The sequence below is a fragment of the Cydia pomonella genome, chromosome 23 (genome assembly GCF_033807575.1).
Source record: "Cydia pomonella isolate Wapato2018A chromosome 23, ilCydPomo1, whole genome shotgun sequence".
NCBI classification, from domain to species: domain Eukaryota; kingdom Metazoa; phylum Arthropoda; class Insecta; order Lepidoptera; family Tortricidae; genus Cydia; species Cydia pomonella.
The window spans coordinates 11036113-11052243 of NC_084725.1; the positions used below are offsets into that span (position 1 = coordinate 11036113).

The window sequence follows — 16131 nt, forward strand, 5'->3', positions numbered from 1 at the left end:
GGTAAGATGGCGCCACTTTTAGATATTTAACAAAAACACATATCAGTGAAAGAATAAGGATGAGGAGTCAAACTGTCAAAAGGAAAAAAAAGAGAAGAGAAAGAGTGAAAGTCGGCGTTCTAAAAGCTTTAATCATGTGTCTAAAGATGGCAGTAAATTTACTGTGGCTACAAAATTTTCTTTGACAATCACCTCTATTTCAAATTCTCTTTGATATTGCGGATCAGCCATATTAAGAGAAAAGTCCAATAATATCTATTTATTATTTGACGTTTACAATCGTATTGAAAAAACCTACCTCATATACCCATCCTCCCCCCAATTCTTCCCCCACCAGTTGAGCAGTATCCAGTACTCCTGGGTGTAACCAACGAGTAACATAGCATGGTTCAGTTGCCAGGGTGTACAGAATAGGTCATCGTAAACGCCACCCCTGGAATACCACAGTTTTTGATTATACTAATAAGATACTTAAGAATGTAAAATTTAGATTGCTAAACGGTGGTGGCCTAGTGGATATGACGTCCGATTTCCAATCCAGAGGTCGCGGGTTCAAATCCTGGCTCGAACTAATGAGTTTTTTGGAACTTATGTAAGTACATCCGTGCAGAAATTCAAAGGTGTATGTGAAGTTCCCAACCCGCATTGGGCCAGCGTGAGACTAAAGCTTCAGCTATAGCTCTTCTCACGCATGAGAGAAGGCCTGTGTCCCGCAATGGGACATATATAGACTAAATTATCAAATTTTAGATTACGTAATTCGGCTAAAAACGGCTACTCAATTCTATAATACTTAAGTAAGAGTAAGACCTTGAGAAGTAATTAATAAATTTCCAAAGGATAGGAGGTGCAGTAAGCCATACTTATAAAGTTGAAACGTAAATGGCGCAGCGTTAACAGCAACAGCGAGAGGCCCGATGGCAGCCAGAGCTAGTTCCATGGCGTCTTCGTCCCCGGCCGGCAGGAGAGCCCAGCGCCGCGGCCTGGCCCGCACGAGGACTCTGCTGTAGCGACAGCGGCCTTTCTGGAATAAAATTAGAACTTAGAAACATTATATGCTAGTAAAATTGTCCTTCGCTCGTTTTTTCATACTACGTGGGAGAAAACAAGCACACGGCCCGCCTGATGGAAACTGACTCGCCGGCAGGAACACAACACTATGAGTGGGGTCTAGTGTCATTTGGCTGCGGTTTTCTGTAAGGTGGAGGTACTTCCCCAGTTGGGCTCTGCTCTAGATCTGGAATGGCATCCGCTGTGCTGTGCCCTACCACACTAAGCGAGATGACATTCACAGCGCCTATACCTCTCTTTTGGAAGTAGTTTTGCGCCGTGAATACTGCTACAATGGCCAACATGCAACAATTTTGATCGAAAGACATCAGTACCATCTCTTGTTTACTTTGTTAGGAACCCCCAAATTAGGATATTAAATTGTACTTCCCCTTAGATAAAACCGACTGCTGTGAGCGCGTCCATTACAGAATATTCCCAAAGGAATAACTTCTGACCTCAAAGAGGTATAAGTTCTCCGTGACATCTGTTTCTGGTGACGAACCGCATTCCCGAAATCAGGGAACCATTAAAACTATACCGTAGAATATCAAGACCACCTCCAGGCCCCCTCATTTTTTAGAAAATTCTAACAGCGCTCACTGCCTCTCGTATTAGTATATAGTAGCAGATGAGTTCAAGCGTTCGAGCTTTTGCAATTGGAGAGGGTTATGCAGGATGTGAGGGCACCAACCTTTCCCTTATAAGGGTAGAATTTCTCCATGATGAGTCCTTCTCTGGCGACGTATCGCATAGCCGCATTCAGAGAGCCTCCGTCGCAACCCTGATTGCCGTCGGGGTAGCTGCAGTCGATTATCTGTTGGGGGCTGAAAATAAAAACGATTCATTTCTAATTCTACGTATTCATTATTCTTTAATTCTAAAGTGCATTTAAAAACAAACCACTTTTTCTAGAAGCTCGGTATCTTAAATTTATTATACGTGGTCTGTGACACGATTTTGTTATCCTTGTTTATCTTAAGAAACCTCCCTATAACCTCCTTAGATCCATTTAGGTCCTTTCTGAATTAGCATTCGTAAGTAACGTTGTTTTGTAGAAAACATTGTGGGCAGTGCTAAATAATATCTTACTCCATTTGGATTGATTCCCGTGAGTTCTCTGAAAGTATGTTTACTCGTAAACCATTCGATTGTGAGATTATAGTGGATGCCTTCCGCATAATAAATCGTCGATATAATGACTTATAATGTTTGAGTAAAATGGCTATGATATACGGACATATGTGCGATTTCTCAACCAAAGATCGCTATCGCTATCATTTGGTCAATCACTTTTTGATAGAATATCAGCGTGAGGAAATCAAAATAATACGGGAAGAAAATGACGAACTTACCTCAGTTCGCTTAAATCCGGCCCTGTAAAGTTTGCAAGCGCAACTTTACAGCATGTTGTAGCAGTTGCCACAAGCATGCTGTTGCTGCTCAGGCTTTAAACCTAGCCGACCAATCACAACTGACTCCAACTCAACTGACCAATCACAGCTCACCTCAGCTCGCTCCAGTCCCCATGCCGCTTATAAAGTTGGGCTTGCAGCGCATGCGCGACCGCGAATGCGTAGCACGCGCCGCAAGCGTGCTGCTGCTCCCGCACAGGCTTGAAGCCCGCTGAGCGCCAGTCTACCTGCCAATCAATCATTCATCATCTTGAAGATCTCTGCCTGCGAATCTAGACCGCGTGTGATTTCTTGCCATTCATATTTGACAGGCGTTAACTGCGTCGCGATTTCATACGTCTACCCGATCCTTGCAACAACTGTACAACTCCTGTATCCGCACTTTTCTGGAAACAGTTGTTTACGAGTATTTGGAGAGGGTTTCCCAAAAGGCCACAATTTAGAATGAGACGGTGAATGTTCCCATTTCTCATTTAAGTAATTTAAAAAATGTAGTATCCACGTATACACGAATTCGCTTGTAAATATTAGTTTAACGAAAGCTTTGTCCGTTTAAAGGTTACCATACCTGCCTGGGCGCTCTTTTGTGGGCATGTTTATGGAAATCTCGTCTGAAAGGGTCATGCGCAGGATCGAATAAGTGCGGAGTCTTTTTCAGCTTCAAGATCTTTGTGGCGTATTCCACTGGAGCCTGAAATTACAATGGATATCATCATCACCAGGCTATATTTACATCCCACTGCTGGCCACAATATTCTCGGGTTTTTAAAAATAAAATAGGGTGAAAAAAACATTGGTAGTTAGTTTTGCTCGGAAATAGCGAATATGAGAAGATATTTCGTATATTCCTAAATATCGCAGACAGTCATTTCAAACAAAAAAACACTTGCGGCCCGATTCGAACAATGATTCAGGCACGTTTAAGATCTTGGAAAGATCTTTAAAAGATCGATAACATGACATGTCAAAATTGACGTTTATTTCGATTCCGCCGTGATCCCAATAAGATCTATCTACGATATTTCTAACGTCAAAGTGACATTGGTTGCCCGAATCGAGCTGCTTCTGTCAATTATACGACGTACAAACGATATCTAAATGAGAACTTATCTAAACCAGCCCTTATCGTTATCGTATCTCATTCATCGAATCGGGCCGTTGGTCCAGTCGCGAATAATTATGAAAAATATCTTATTGAATTGAAAACCTTCATTCAAAGTTTTCTAGAAGGTATATTTATTGGTATCGGTACTTACAAAATCCCCAAAATGATTGAGATGCAGCGAATAACTATGTTTTCCAGAGATATATCCTTGATTATGCGAAACGACTCTTCGTAAATTCTGCCGCCATGTCTGTAGTGCCGCCATCTCGTGGTGGGGTGACTCAAACTCCTTATTGTAAACTACCTGTAAAACGGCTAATAATGACGATATATGATGACGAGTAACATTAAGGTTACATTACGACTGCAGTAGCGTTGCAGTAGCGGGAAAAGAAAGATGTTACTGTAATTAGTGGTAATATTAGTGGTAACACGTTGTAAAAAAAAAAAAAAAATCTAGTGCTAACCACCAATTATCTGTTAACCTGTTGCTACCGGTGGGAACCTATAATTGGCTCTTTGTTATCTATATATATAACTATTGTACAATCTATAGCTGTTGGTTCTCCGAACAATAAATAATAAATAAATAATAAATAAATAATAATAAATAATAATTTTCCATGTTAACCTTTTGATTCCAAGAACACCTAGTCGTCGTTACTAGACGTGTCCACTGTGCCAAGGACAACTAGAAGTGTTATACCCATAACGCTGTTAAAGTAACCTTCACACTTTCGAGTAAGGTTTACATTAGCTCTCTTACGCCCGGGAGCTTGACGTTTGAGTGATGTTTGTGTTCAAAAGGTTAAATTGCGTTTTGTCGTTGCCGTATCGTTTTCGAGATTGTAACGATTAACTCATCGCCCGTTTCCCTTTGCTGCTACGCTGCAGCAGAAGGTTGCTGCAGTGAAATCCCTGTCGTAACCAGGGCTCAGAATCCGGTTTCAAAAATAGTTTTTCAGTTCACAAGAACGCGAATGTTTTAAGAGGGAAGAATATAATGTATCATCGTCTATATAAAAAAAGAGAAAACGTTTTTCCACTTCTAAATATTCTCTGTTTTCTCCCGAAATGGATTTTCGTAGAAAAATTACCGTTACTTTGTTAGATTCAAAAAGCTATTCTTCCCTCTTTATAACCTATTCTATTCTATTTTTATTATACCCTAAATAAACCGGTTTATTCGACGAGCGGCGACATCGACACGGCTTACCGGCCGTCTGTCGCGTAAACGAAGATACCGTGCGTAGGAATAAACCAATTTTTATTGTTCTAAACAGCTTAATCTGACAAGAACTTTATAGAAATGGTCTTTTAAAAACCGGTTTAAAAATAACGGTTCCACGCACGAAACCGAACTAAAAAGGTTTTGCCAAGTGCATGATAATAGTTTGGAAATTTTCTGTTTTCCAAGCCTTGATTGGGCAGCTGTCCGACCAGCGTCAAGTACTCGTAATACGTGTAAATGTTAATCCCTTGTAAAATATAATAATAATAATTAGCCCCCAGGGCAGCTTGTGGCGAGCTGAATGGGAAGTGACGTCCCGTGGGTCCCATACCCCTAAGAGTCGGTCAGGCCCCTCTCTCCGGCTTACCTTGATTGGCCGGCTGGAGTGAAAACTGAGCAGGGGCCGCAGGACTCTCACCTCTGGCTTGCCTTTACCGGCCGTCCAGAGTGGGGTCTCAGAGCTATATGCTCGCAGGGTGGAAGTGAAATATGCATAAGACGCGAGTTGGCACAGTGACTGTTTACAGCCACTGGGTAGCAAGCGGCGCACACCTCTCCACACCCTGAGCCGCTCACGCAATGTTGTCCCCTTGTCGCTCCGTGCGAGCGACCGTTTTCGGAGACCCAAATTGTGAGTTGGCGAGTCACCACCTGTCCATTTTTTCGTGTTTTTTAACATATGATCAGGGCAGGTGCCATAGTCTCCTCCATAGTCTCGGTTACCAGTCCACTAGCTACTTAACCCAATAGTCCTACACTAACCGGGGCTTGTCCTTGGGTACTACTATAGTGCAAGCAGGAGTGTTGGCTTCGGCCCCACGCACGCCTTCCAAATGCCCGAGACCCCACGGTCCCGAGAATTTGTAAGAGATATATAATAATTATATATTATGATAATTTGTCGTTGATTGCAGCTACTGACTCAGCAGGCAAAAATATTTCTAAGAGCGTTCTAGAAAAAAAATCGTCCATCGATACTTTCTTCTCGGTGATCGCAGCCCGTCGGACAACTGCTTAACCTTTTGAACGCCAAGAACCCCTAAAAGTGTCGTTTGCCATCGTGTCCACAGCGCCAAGGACACCAATAGATGTCATGGCGGACGCTGTCAAAGTAACCTTCACACTTTCGAGGAAGGTTTACATTAGCTCGCTTTGCGCCCGGTAGCTTGGTGTTTGAGTGATGTTATTGTTTATGTCATAAAGCCTCCAAAGAGTTAAAATAAAGCAATTCAAGTGGCTTACCTTGTATTCATGCCAATGTGATTCAGGAATTTCGTGGCTTGTCAAAAGACCATCCACAATATGCTCACGAACATAACTAGAACTGTAATCTCCATTTCCACAACTACTCACATTGACAGTCTTCAAAAATTCTCCATAACTGTCCGTTCTATGGAGAAAACTAAGGGCATTATTTAAAAATTCATCCGTATTACTATCCACACATTTTTTGTGACGTTTTTGTAGTATGGATTTTATTTTTTGCACTGTTTCATTTAAATGTAATTCTGATTGGATTAAAGATAGATGAAGGACGATTATAAGTAAATTGTACATATTTAATTTATAAAATCTTAGTACGAGTTGAACAGGAACTTATTATATTTAAAATACTTAGTTGTCTTAATAAATATGCAAGGTACGTGTTAGCCGAGACTAGTAAATATTCAAGACGAACAACCTACATACCTAAAAAAATAAATATCATAAAGTTGCGCCATCTACTAGAGCATAGGCCAAAGGTTATAGCGCCATTGCTCGAAAAGATGCCGCCATACCTATAAAATATCATTAATTTATCATTGAAAGAATGAGGATCAAAGTCAAATGGCGTTCTAAAAGTTTTAATCATGTATCAGAAGATGGCAGTAAATTTACTGTGGCTACGAAGTTTACTTTGACAATCCACCTCTATTTCAAATTCTCTTTGGCATTAGAAACAACGTATATTAATGTGTATTTTGATTGAAAAACACTTTGGAAAAATAAGTCACGGCAGATATGTAACAATTATAAATCATATACGATTATTTACATTATTTTCTTTCATTAGTAATAGTTTACTGATTTTTAAAAAGGGTTTTTCATTATGTTTTGTTTTAACATGTCAGGATTGTTTACCTTTTTTCTAATGTTAAAAAAAGAACTATTACGGCTCAATTTTTTTTTTATACTACGTCGGTGGCAAACAAGCGTCCGGCCCGCCTGATGGTAAGCAGTTTCCGTAGCCTATGTACGCCTGCAACTCCAGAGGAGTTACATGCGCGTTGCCGACCCTAAACCCCCCTCCCCCTCGTTCAGCTCTGGTAACCTTACTCACCGGCAGGAACACAACACTATGAGTAGGGTCTAGTGTTGGCTGCGGTTTTCTGTAAGGTGGAGGTACTTCTCCAGTTGGGCTCTGCTCTAGATCTGGAATAACATCCGCTGTGCTGTGCCCTACCACACAAACGCTTACGCTTTACGCTTTAAATCTACTTTTGTGACTATAAATGCGATTATAACAGTCAACAATTTAACGTTTTGAAATATTAAATAGCATTAGGGTGGCGCTTGGAGTACTGCAGTCACCTTTGGGCAGGATCACCTGGATGCCAGCTTGGACCCTTCGACTCAGTCCAAAGGTGCGCTGTACGATCGTCGATGATCCCAAACTCACAAGCGGCATTGAACCTTTAAGTCTAAGGAGAGACTTTGCCTTCTTGTGTGTGTTCTACCGCTTGTACAATGGGCTGTGCTCTGAAGAATTTGACATGATTCCAACGGCCGCTTTCTATCACCGCACCGCTCGCCGTCGGCAGGGTGTTCATCCTCATACCCTAGAGCCTAAATAGTCACGCACTGTGCGGTTAAAGAAGAATTTCCTTCCGCGGACGCTCCGGAATGAGCTTTCCCGAGGGTCTACAGTATGGGGTTCTTCAAAAAAGGAGTTTACAGGTTTTTAAAGGTTCGGCAACGCGCATGTAACACCTCTGGAGTTGCAGGCGTCCATAGGCTACGGTGACTGCTTACCATCAGGCAGGCCGTATGCTTGTTTGCCATCGACGTGGTAGGGTGGCAGTTTTCATATGCAAAGAACTGAAATGTAAAAATAATATTTAATATCATCTAAAACTAAAATGTGTCAAAGTCGAGTTAAAGTCTTTGTCGCTCACCATATGGACGACTAGGACGAGCAAATCTACAAGCAAACTTGTATCTTTATAAGAATAAGCTGTCAAAGCGTCCTTATGGCAAACGACAAAGTGGGAATTTTTGCTTGGAACACTAATCTCGCGGCTTTGTATGAGGGTTATTAGTCTTCTTTATTTACTAGGCTCTGGTATTGATTCCCTGAATTAGTACAACAAGTGTAATTTGATAGTGTTTGCAGCATAAGGTTATACGCGTGTCAGTTTATATTTACAACTTACGTAAAATATAAATTACATTCCTATGTTTATTACTCACGACCACCAACCACCAACCAATTGTGGCTACCAAGCGCACAGCTTACCAAGATAGCTCGCGATCCCAAAAACCAAAAACACACACGAACGTTACCAAATCTCTAGAAATTTACGAGAATTCAGTGTTTATAGGGCCGTTTTTTGAATTTTGAGCACTCGATTTCGTCACTCGATTCTGTTAATGTTATTTTTGTAATACGAGCGATAGAAATTGAGAATCGAGTGGTACTGGTACCACTCGTATTCAATACTATTAGCAGAATTTAAATGCCTAGTAGTGAGATTAGTATCGAAGAGAGCCATAGCCTCCACCTTACCTTCTCAGTGGTACTGTAGAAAGTCATGGGGGTGGTCATGGATTGGTTATGCGGTGCTACGCGACGCGACGTAAGCGCCAACCGCCATAAGGTACCTTTTACCATGGAACGTCACATATTTTATTTACAATAATAATATACAAAATATTTATACACGGTGCCCGTGATCATTGCGAGAGATTTTAAGAGTATAATCCTGATCACAATTTAAAGACTAAAATGTCCTATAAACTTTTTTGGAATTCGCCTAATTTCAGAGCTAAAGCCGCTTACAGATAACAACATCTTTTTATTGTTAAGGGGCCTCCAGACGGGCTACACTTTTGTTGAAATATGTGGCTACAATATTGCCAAATATATCTCAGCAATACGAAAAACATTTTATTGCAGCATATGGCTGGAAAATGTATATCTCGGCAATATTTAAGCAAAATATTTCAGTATGCAATATTTCATTATTTTGTCTTTACATGGGCTACATATATGGCTAGTATGGCTACAATGGCTGACGAACTAGTACGCGTTGTACAAATGATATGGCGTCAAAGGCAAACCATTTTACGGGCTTTCCACAAGCGCTGCCACTTTTCTTTTTTTTTTCCTCGTTCTTGGCGTATGTCCTCAAACTTCTAAATTTTTTGTACGCCTCCTCACTTGATATACCAAATTTTTGGGCAACATCTGCCCACCCATCTTTCTTAGCGTTTCGATCCTTGTATATTCCGCATTCCACGTTCCACAATTGCGGGTACAAATGCACTTCATTGATAAAATCAATAATTTTTGCGTTTGACCATGTTCCACTCATTTTGATACGTACCTAACCTCAAACCGCGAACCAAACAACAACAAACACACTTCACGTAGCATGAAAAAAGGACGCACTTATGCCGTATAGTGAGACAGCAATAAGAAATATTGCAGTATTTTCGATTGCAAAGCGATTTTACCGGCAATATGGCTGGGACCCTAAACATTCATCGGCCACACTAAAAATATATCACAATATATCCCGGCCATACTAAAAATATTGTCGAGTATTGCATTGTCTGGCCGTAAATGCTGGCTGATGCTACCAGCCACACTGTTGCAGCCACACATTTTCGTGAAACTATGGCCCGTCTGGGGGCCTCTTTACTTAGTGCAAAACGCCTTTTTGGTGGCGATGTTGCCACTATGGGACATAGTCCAAATAAAGGATATTTATGATATCAAAAAGTGACAAACACTTTCCAAAAAGTAGGTTTTACGGAATATAGTTCAAGGGGAAGCAAGAAACAAACAAAACACCGTGATAAATTATATACAGACGTATGTCTATTCATGCTGAACTATACACAAATCCTTTCCTAATATAGGAAAAAGTTTAACACCTTATGGATTTACGTTGAAATAACGTTTGCGAGATGTAGGATGTATTCCCCTGTCGTAACAACGCCATCTATATAGATATAAAGTAAACCTTCATTAAGCATTTTATACAGTCATATAGTCTGGCTAAGTACCTTCATCAGCGCGGCATCGCTTTTCGGATGCAATTCTCTTATCTACGAGTGTCAGCGATGGTCAGAATACATCTTTTTCACCTCTCCATTATTTGTTAGCGTTTAGTTTTATATCTGATTAGTTTTACTTAACTGGTTTCCCATTCGACGAATTTTCATCAATTTTTGTTAACGGTTCCTTTTCTATAACATTAGCTTCAGTGTCTGTAAAGAGTACGCTGCCTCTTTTATCTACACCATTCAGCTTCTCATTCAAAGGAGCTGACTCCCTAACATCAGCTTCAAGGTCTGGGAGCGGAGCCCCCCTGAAGTGTTCTTCGATCTGCTGCAGCGTCCGGCCGCTCGTCTCCGGCAGCAGCACCCACGCTACCGTCAGACACGCTGCTATAACCCCAGAGCAGACAGCGTATGTTCCTTCCAGACCCATGGAAGAGAGCAGACTAGGAAAGGCCCTCAGAACAATAAGTACAGACAAACACTGCGTTACTAAACCAACACTTCCTGCTAAACCCTTATGCTGCAATGGGAATACCTCACCAGCTATCACGGCCGGCAACGGCTGCATTCCCAAGGAAACGGTCATCATTTGAAGGTTCACCAATATACCAGGTATCCACAAAGAATCGAAGAGCAAATATCCATTGGTTCTAGCGAACACGTAAACACCCATCAAGAGCTGGCTACCTCCATTTAAAGTTCCTATAATAAACAGCATTTTTCTTCTTCTAACTTTGTTAATCAGATAAATAGCCACACCACCTGCCAACAGTCTCATGAAGTCTAAAGCCACCATCCAGAAATGAGCGTTAACTTCGGGACCCATCAGCAATCCTAAAACCGTTACCGCGTATACTCCCATAACTGGTCCTCCGGAATAATTTTGCATAATGAATAAGGCAGACATCAGGAAAACTGGTTTAAAAAATTCTTTTTTCTTCATAATCGTGATAATTTGTCTGAATTTATTCCGCTGATCAGTTTGTTGCGCCTCTAAATGCTTTACTGTTTGTATCAGCTTGTCTAACTCTGGTATTTCATCCTCTCCTCTCAACCGTATGAAATTCTTTCTGCACTTGTCGTATTGCCCTTGGGTAGCTAGCCAACTTGGAGACTCTGGTGAATATATCACCAAGAGAAGGCTGATAAAAGGGAAGGATAAGCAGCAGAGAGCCGTTACTTGGTAACTGAGGAGTGATCCAGTGAGATGAACGAAACATAAACCAAAGGCTAGTGCGAGGGTGGTGGTGGAAAGGAATCCGGCGCGGTAGCGTGGGCTGGAGCACTCGCCAATGAAGATGGAGCGAAGCGGCATGAACATGCCAAACGAGAAACCTTGCAGCATCCTGCCTATTAGCAGCCACTGAAAAAGATAAAGCGAATTAAAGAAGTAGTAACCTCTCATACCTAATTAAATTAATTTACCAGAAGCGTAAGACAGAAGAATGTCGACAATTAGTCGTTACAAAATTTTCAGATTAGGATAAGTGACATATACATATAATATAGTTGCATAAAGACACCACTTCTCCACCGCCCACAATCAATTAATTAATTCAATTTATTTGGTACAGTTAATTAAGATAAGGCAGCTTGTTTCAAATAGCAAATTCTTGCACCTCCTCCTGTCAGATTGGCAGAACAGGGGCCTAGCCAAGTTGACAATAGTACATCAACAAACACCAAAAGATAAGAAAAAAAATATCGGGATGACAAATGATTGGCGTTTTCTATCAAGATCGCCATCTTGCAACCTCCCTCTGGCTTACGTTAACCGGCCGTCCAGAAGTCACGAGAGCTGCGTTCTCAATGGCAAATATGGAAACATAAGAATCTCAGGGATAGACATCCCGTGCATAGTTGCATACCTCATAGCTGGTACCGAGACAGAGGATGAACCAGCTTAGAATCGAAATCAGAATCACGCAGTAGATCCCCACTTTCCGCCCTGCGCGCGTCATAATCGGTGGGACCAGAAAGTTGCCGAAGATCATAGGAATTGACCCCACAGAAGCTGAAAAGGTATAAAAACAAAAATTCTAATCGGTATACATATTTAAAGGAGCACATGGTATTCCATGAATAGAATAATTCATTCAAGAGAATATTAATTTAATGTGCCTCAGTATTGTAAGTACAAAGAATTGATTGATTGAATTGACCTTAAGACTTATTTAACTAATATTTTGTTCTTGTGTACGCCACGTGTATCAGCATGTGTGCACCGTCCCACTCACGCTTTTAGATCTGCTGGGGCAGCTGCTGAATATGCAGCCAAACTCAAGCACGCTAAGTGTAAATGCTTATTTAATTTTAATTTAATTTAAGTACAGTACCCTGGCACCAATGTACGATTTTGTGCCAATTGCAGTGGAGACTGCGGGACCCTGGGGAACAGAGGCTAAGGCTTTTTTAGGGTTCCGTAGCCAAATGGCAAAAAACGGAACCCTTATAGATTCTTTAAAGAACTTAACCGACTTAGGGATAACATGTGATTCACGATCCATTTGCAACATGGAAACGCTACTAGCGCAACAGGAACTTTTGGATGGGTCCTTTTTAAATGAAATGACTGTGTATTAAAAATGACGAAGCCTGCATGTTGCGGATAGCTTTATTGTTTGTGTGCAATGACGACACCTGTTGCTGATTTATGGTTGTACCCTCCTGACGAAGCCTGCGTTGCGGATATTGATTTTTTATAATTTTATTTATGCTTCATTTTGATTAAAATAAACTTTTCTCAAACTTTCAATGAAACTTACTTCAAATTAGGTTCGGAAATACTACGTATCCGGTGCGATGAGTGAAGGTGATATGTAAAGGAATTACACACTAAGGCCTGTAAAGCAACCTTTTTTGGTTTTTAAACGTCAAATTGTGAATTTGTGACACACTGTCTTGGCATTCAACCATTAAATAGTAGTAGATTCATAGGTAATCTGTTTCTAGCTGTGTAAACCTATAAATGAAACAAATTGACAACAATTTTACGTGACAGACGTGTGAGCAGAGGCAGGCTACGAGCAAAATTTCAAATATTTCGTATCGTCAACGAACTTACTCGGCGGTTTTAAAGTATGCGTACCTATATATATAGTCCTCCTCATCGTTTTCGATGACGGCGACCCTAAATAAACATTATGGACGTTGTTTTGCATGAGCCCTAATGTGGCTGGCCAGGCCGAACTTGCTCTTAAATACTCTATTGCACGCATGATAATAAAGTTGGCCAGCTGCGTTGAACGTGTACACGTAAAAGGGCTTAGGTCTCTTTTTCCGTAACTTGCGCCATCGACCTTGAGCGTTGGGAGGAGCTTGCTGAAAGGAGGTCTTCTTGGCGTTCTACCATCCATAACGGTGTCAAAACATTTGAAGGTAACCGCCTCACTAGCCTAGACATAAAATGCCAGTTATGCGTACCTACTTAGGGTGACACATAAGCGAAAAAGGTCGAGCCATAAGTTCGCGAACTTACTCGCCCGTCTTTCACCCACTTTACCTAGCCAAGATGCCTGGTTCTCAGTCATGCTGATGAGCGATCCTGGGCTCTGCAGCTGCGGCAGCAGGATCCCTGGGAAGCCGAAGAAGGCGCCGCAGCCGATCATGTTGATGCTGACTGCTGCAGTCACTAGGCACTGCAGATAACGGATATTTTTTCTAGAATGTGTGAGAGTGAGAAAACTGCATCTGCAAATTAGTTTTGTTAAATAGTCGTACTTTTCTTCCCTGAGGGTAATTATTCTACAATTCTGTAATACGTACGTCTAATTATCATATAATTATTAAGTACGTGTAAGTGTTCAAATACGAGGATTATATTTCTATTTTATTATGTGTACCAAAGATTTATTGAGTGTATATTCTACTGGGGTGGGGTAAACGCAAATGAATACGTACATATTTTGAATTGCTACATTGGTTACTATAATCTAGTCTCTCTTTTTTGGTCTGCGCCTTAATTAAGGGCATGATGGGACAACTTTGCTCAGCCCAAGCTAAGTTGGCAACGATTTTCATAGCCCGGCCTGTGCAAGTGCGCCATAATTTCATAGAAGTTTGAAGTTTAAAATAACACTTGCACTGTCTGGGCTGTCAAAAACGCTGCCAACTTATCTTGGTCTGATTCTATAGGTAGAGGAGCAAAGGTAGGTACCCCAAATAGTGTGTATCTTTGCACCGTATTAAGTAGTTGCTTCAGATATGCAATACAATATTTCTTAATGTTGATTTACTGATAAAAATATGTTAGATAAGATGTTCTACTTAATATAAATTAAACTAAATATGTATATTGAAAAATGTATAGTTTTAAAAATATTAGTAATCACCTTACTTTTGAGCTAATTACTTTACAGCAATTTAAACTTTATTTGTCCAGACTAGCCGGAAAGCTGCAATTTTTTATTGAAATAGTTTATAACTTACTTGTTTCATAAATGGAGTAATCCTTTTTTTCCTGTCCGTCATTTTGTTCTATTGATATTTTCAGATTTTCCCAGTTGTAATTCTTCAAATGCACTTTTTTTACATTATAATTAGAACTCACTCACTTATAAATACTTTTACTATACAATATTGTACGTTATACGCCATGAAGTTCCATATTACGTAATAAAAAAAATCGTCAAATTTGAAATTTAGAGGATTCACATTCCTTTTTATGATTCAGAAAATGTAATAACGTCTAATGAAGTATAAATATTGAGAGTAGATATGAAATACATTTGAAAGTTGATAACAATTCTTCCTTAGTATTAGATAGCGACACAGCAACCTTGGCTGTGTCTGGGTTGCCAGGTGAGCGAAAGTGAATTATCGTATTTAATTGTCAAAATTATAATACCGATGAATAAATTATTGTACATGTATGATGATGACATGTACAGGCAAAAAGGCACTACTCGTAAAATTACTTGCAGAATAAGCAAATAAATGTCCAATATATATTTAAAATAAACTACATTCTGCTAGACTTAAATTAATCGGGTTATAGACCGTCTTTACCTTTTATATTGTTTTTCAGCTCCCGCTATTTAGACGCACTTACATTCATCTTGTTCACGGGTATTTAAGTCTTGTGAAACTAACATTACTTACTTACTTACTTCGTTGGCTCAGCGACCCAAAATGAGACTTGGCCTCCGACACAAGACAGCGCCACTTTTCTCGGTCCTGTGCGACCTCTCGCCAATTGTCGACTCGAAGCTCGCGCAGATCCGCCTCCACCATGTCGCTCCAGCGATACCTAGGGCGTCCGATAAGACGTCCTCCTGCTAGGCGACCCAGGTACGCTCTTTTTACGTTCCTAACATTAAATACAACTATATTTTGACGACCGATCTGACAGAGTGGGTAGTGACCCTGCCTATCAAGCCGATGGTCCTGGGTTCAAATCCCGGTAAGGGCATTTATTTGTGTGATGAGCACAGATATTTGTTCCTGAGTCATGGATGTTTTCTATGTATTAGTATTTGTATATATTATATATATCGTTGTCTGAGTACCCACAATACAAGCCTTCTTGAGCTTACCGTGGGACTTAATCAATTTGTGTAGGAATGTCTCTATAATATTTATATTTATTTAAATTTCAGCGATTTGTGCTACTTCCAAACGGTTTGGAGGAAAATTTGTCATACTCATTTGACGACATATCAAGGCGCCTTACGCCCGAAAAGTGCCAATTTTAACATATTTCTACTCACTTTCTTGCTTCATATACCAAAGAGTTTTTGACTTGAATCGTCCAAGGTCTAAATTATCGTACATTTGCGTACGATAATGTTTATTAGTCGAAATTATCGTCATCATCATCATAAATTTAAGAGCTGCGCTCTTGTCTCCTCTCCTTCTCCGTTCTTGCCTCTTCCTTGACGGCCTGATACGACACGACGTTCACTTTCTCCTTCACTTGATCCATATATGTACAATAAATTTTGTTCGCTTGGCAACCCTGGGCAGTATCTCTGTGAAATAAGTTTCACACCTACATATGATAATTATTATCTTTATATTTCAATATTTGAGATAGGCATAGTAGGTAGACATATCGGAGCGGA

At 40.5% G+C, this 16131-nt stretch overlaps 1 protein-coding gene across 1 annotated transcript; it reads right to left on the reverse strand.

The window, feature by feature from the left end:
* Nucleotides 1-243: 243 nt before the first annotated feature.
* LOC133530506 (facilitated trehalose transporter Tret1-like) lies at nt 244-16108 on the reverse strand. Its single transcript, XM_061868426.1, has 10 exons — nt 14498-16108; nt 13572-13707; nt 11938-12083; nt 10206-11432; nt 3722-3874; nt 3034-3156; nt 2559-2692; nt 1745-1877; nt 864-1024; nt 244-433 (listed from the first exon to the last, which is right to left on the reverse strand). The coding sequence occupies exons 1-10, from the start codon at nt 14537-14539 to the stop codon at nt 295-297; spliced, it is 2394 nt and encodes a 797-aa protein (XP_061724410.1). The 5' UTR covers nt 14540-16108; the 3' UTR covers nt 244-294.
* Between the last annotated feature and the right edge of the window lie 23 nt (nt 16109-16131).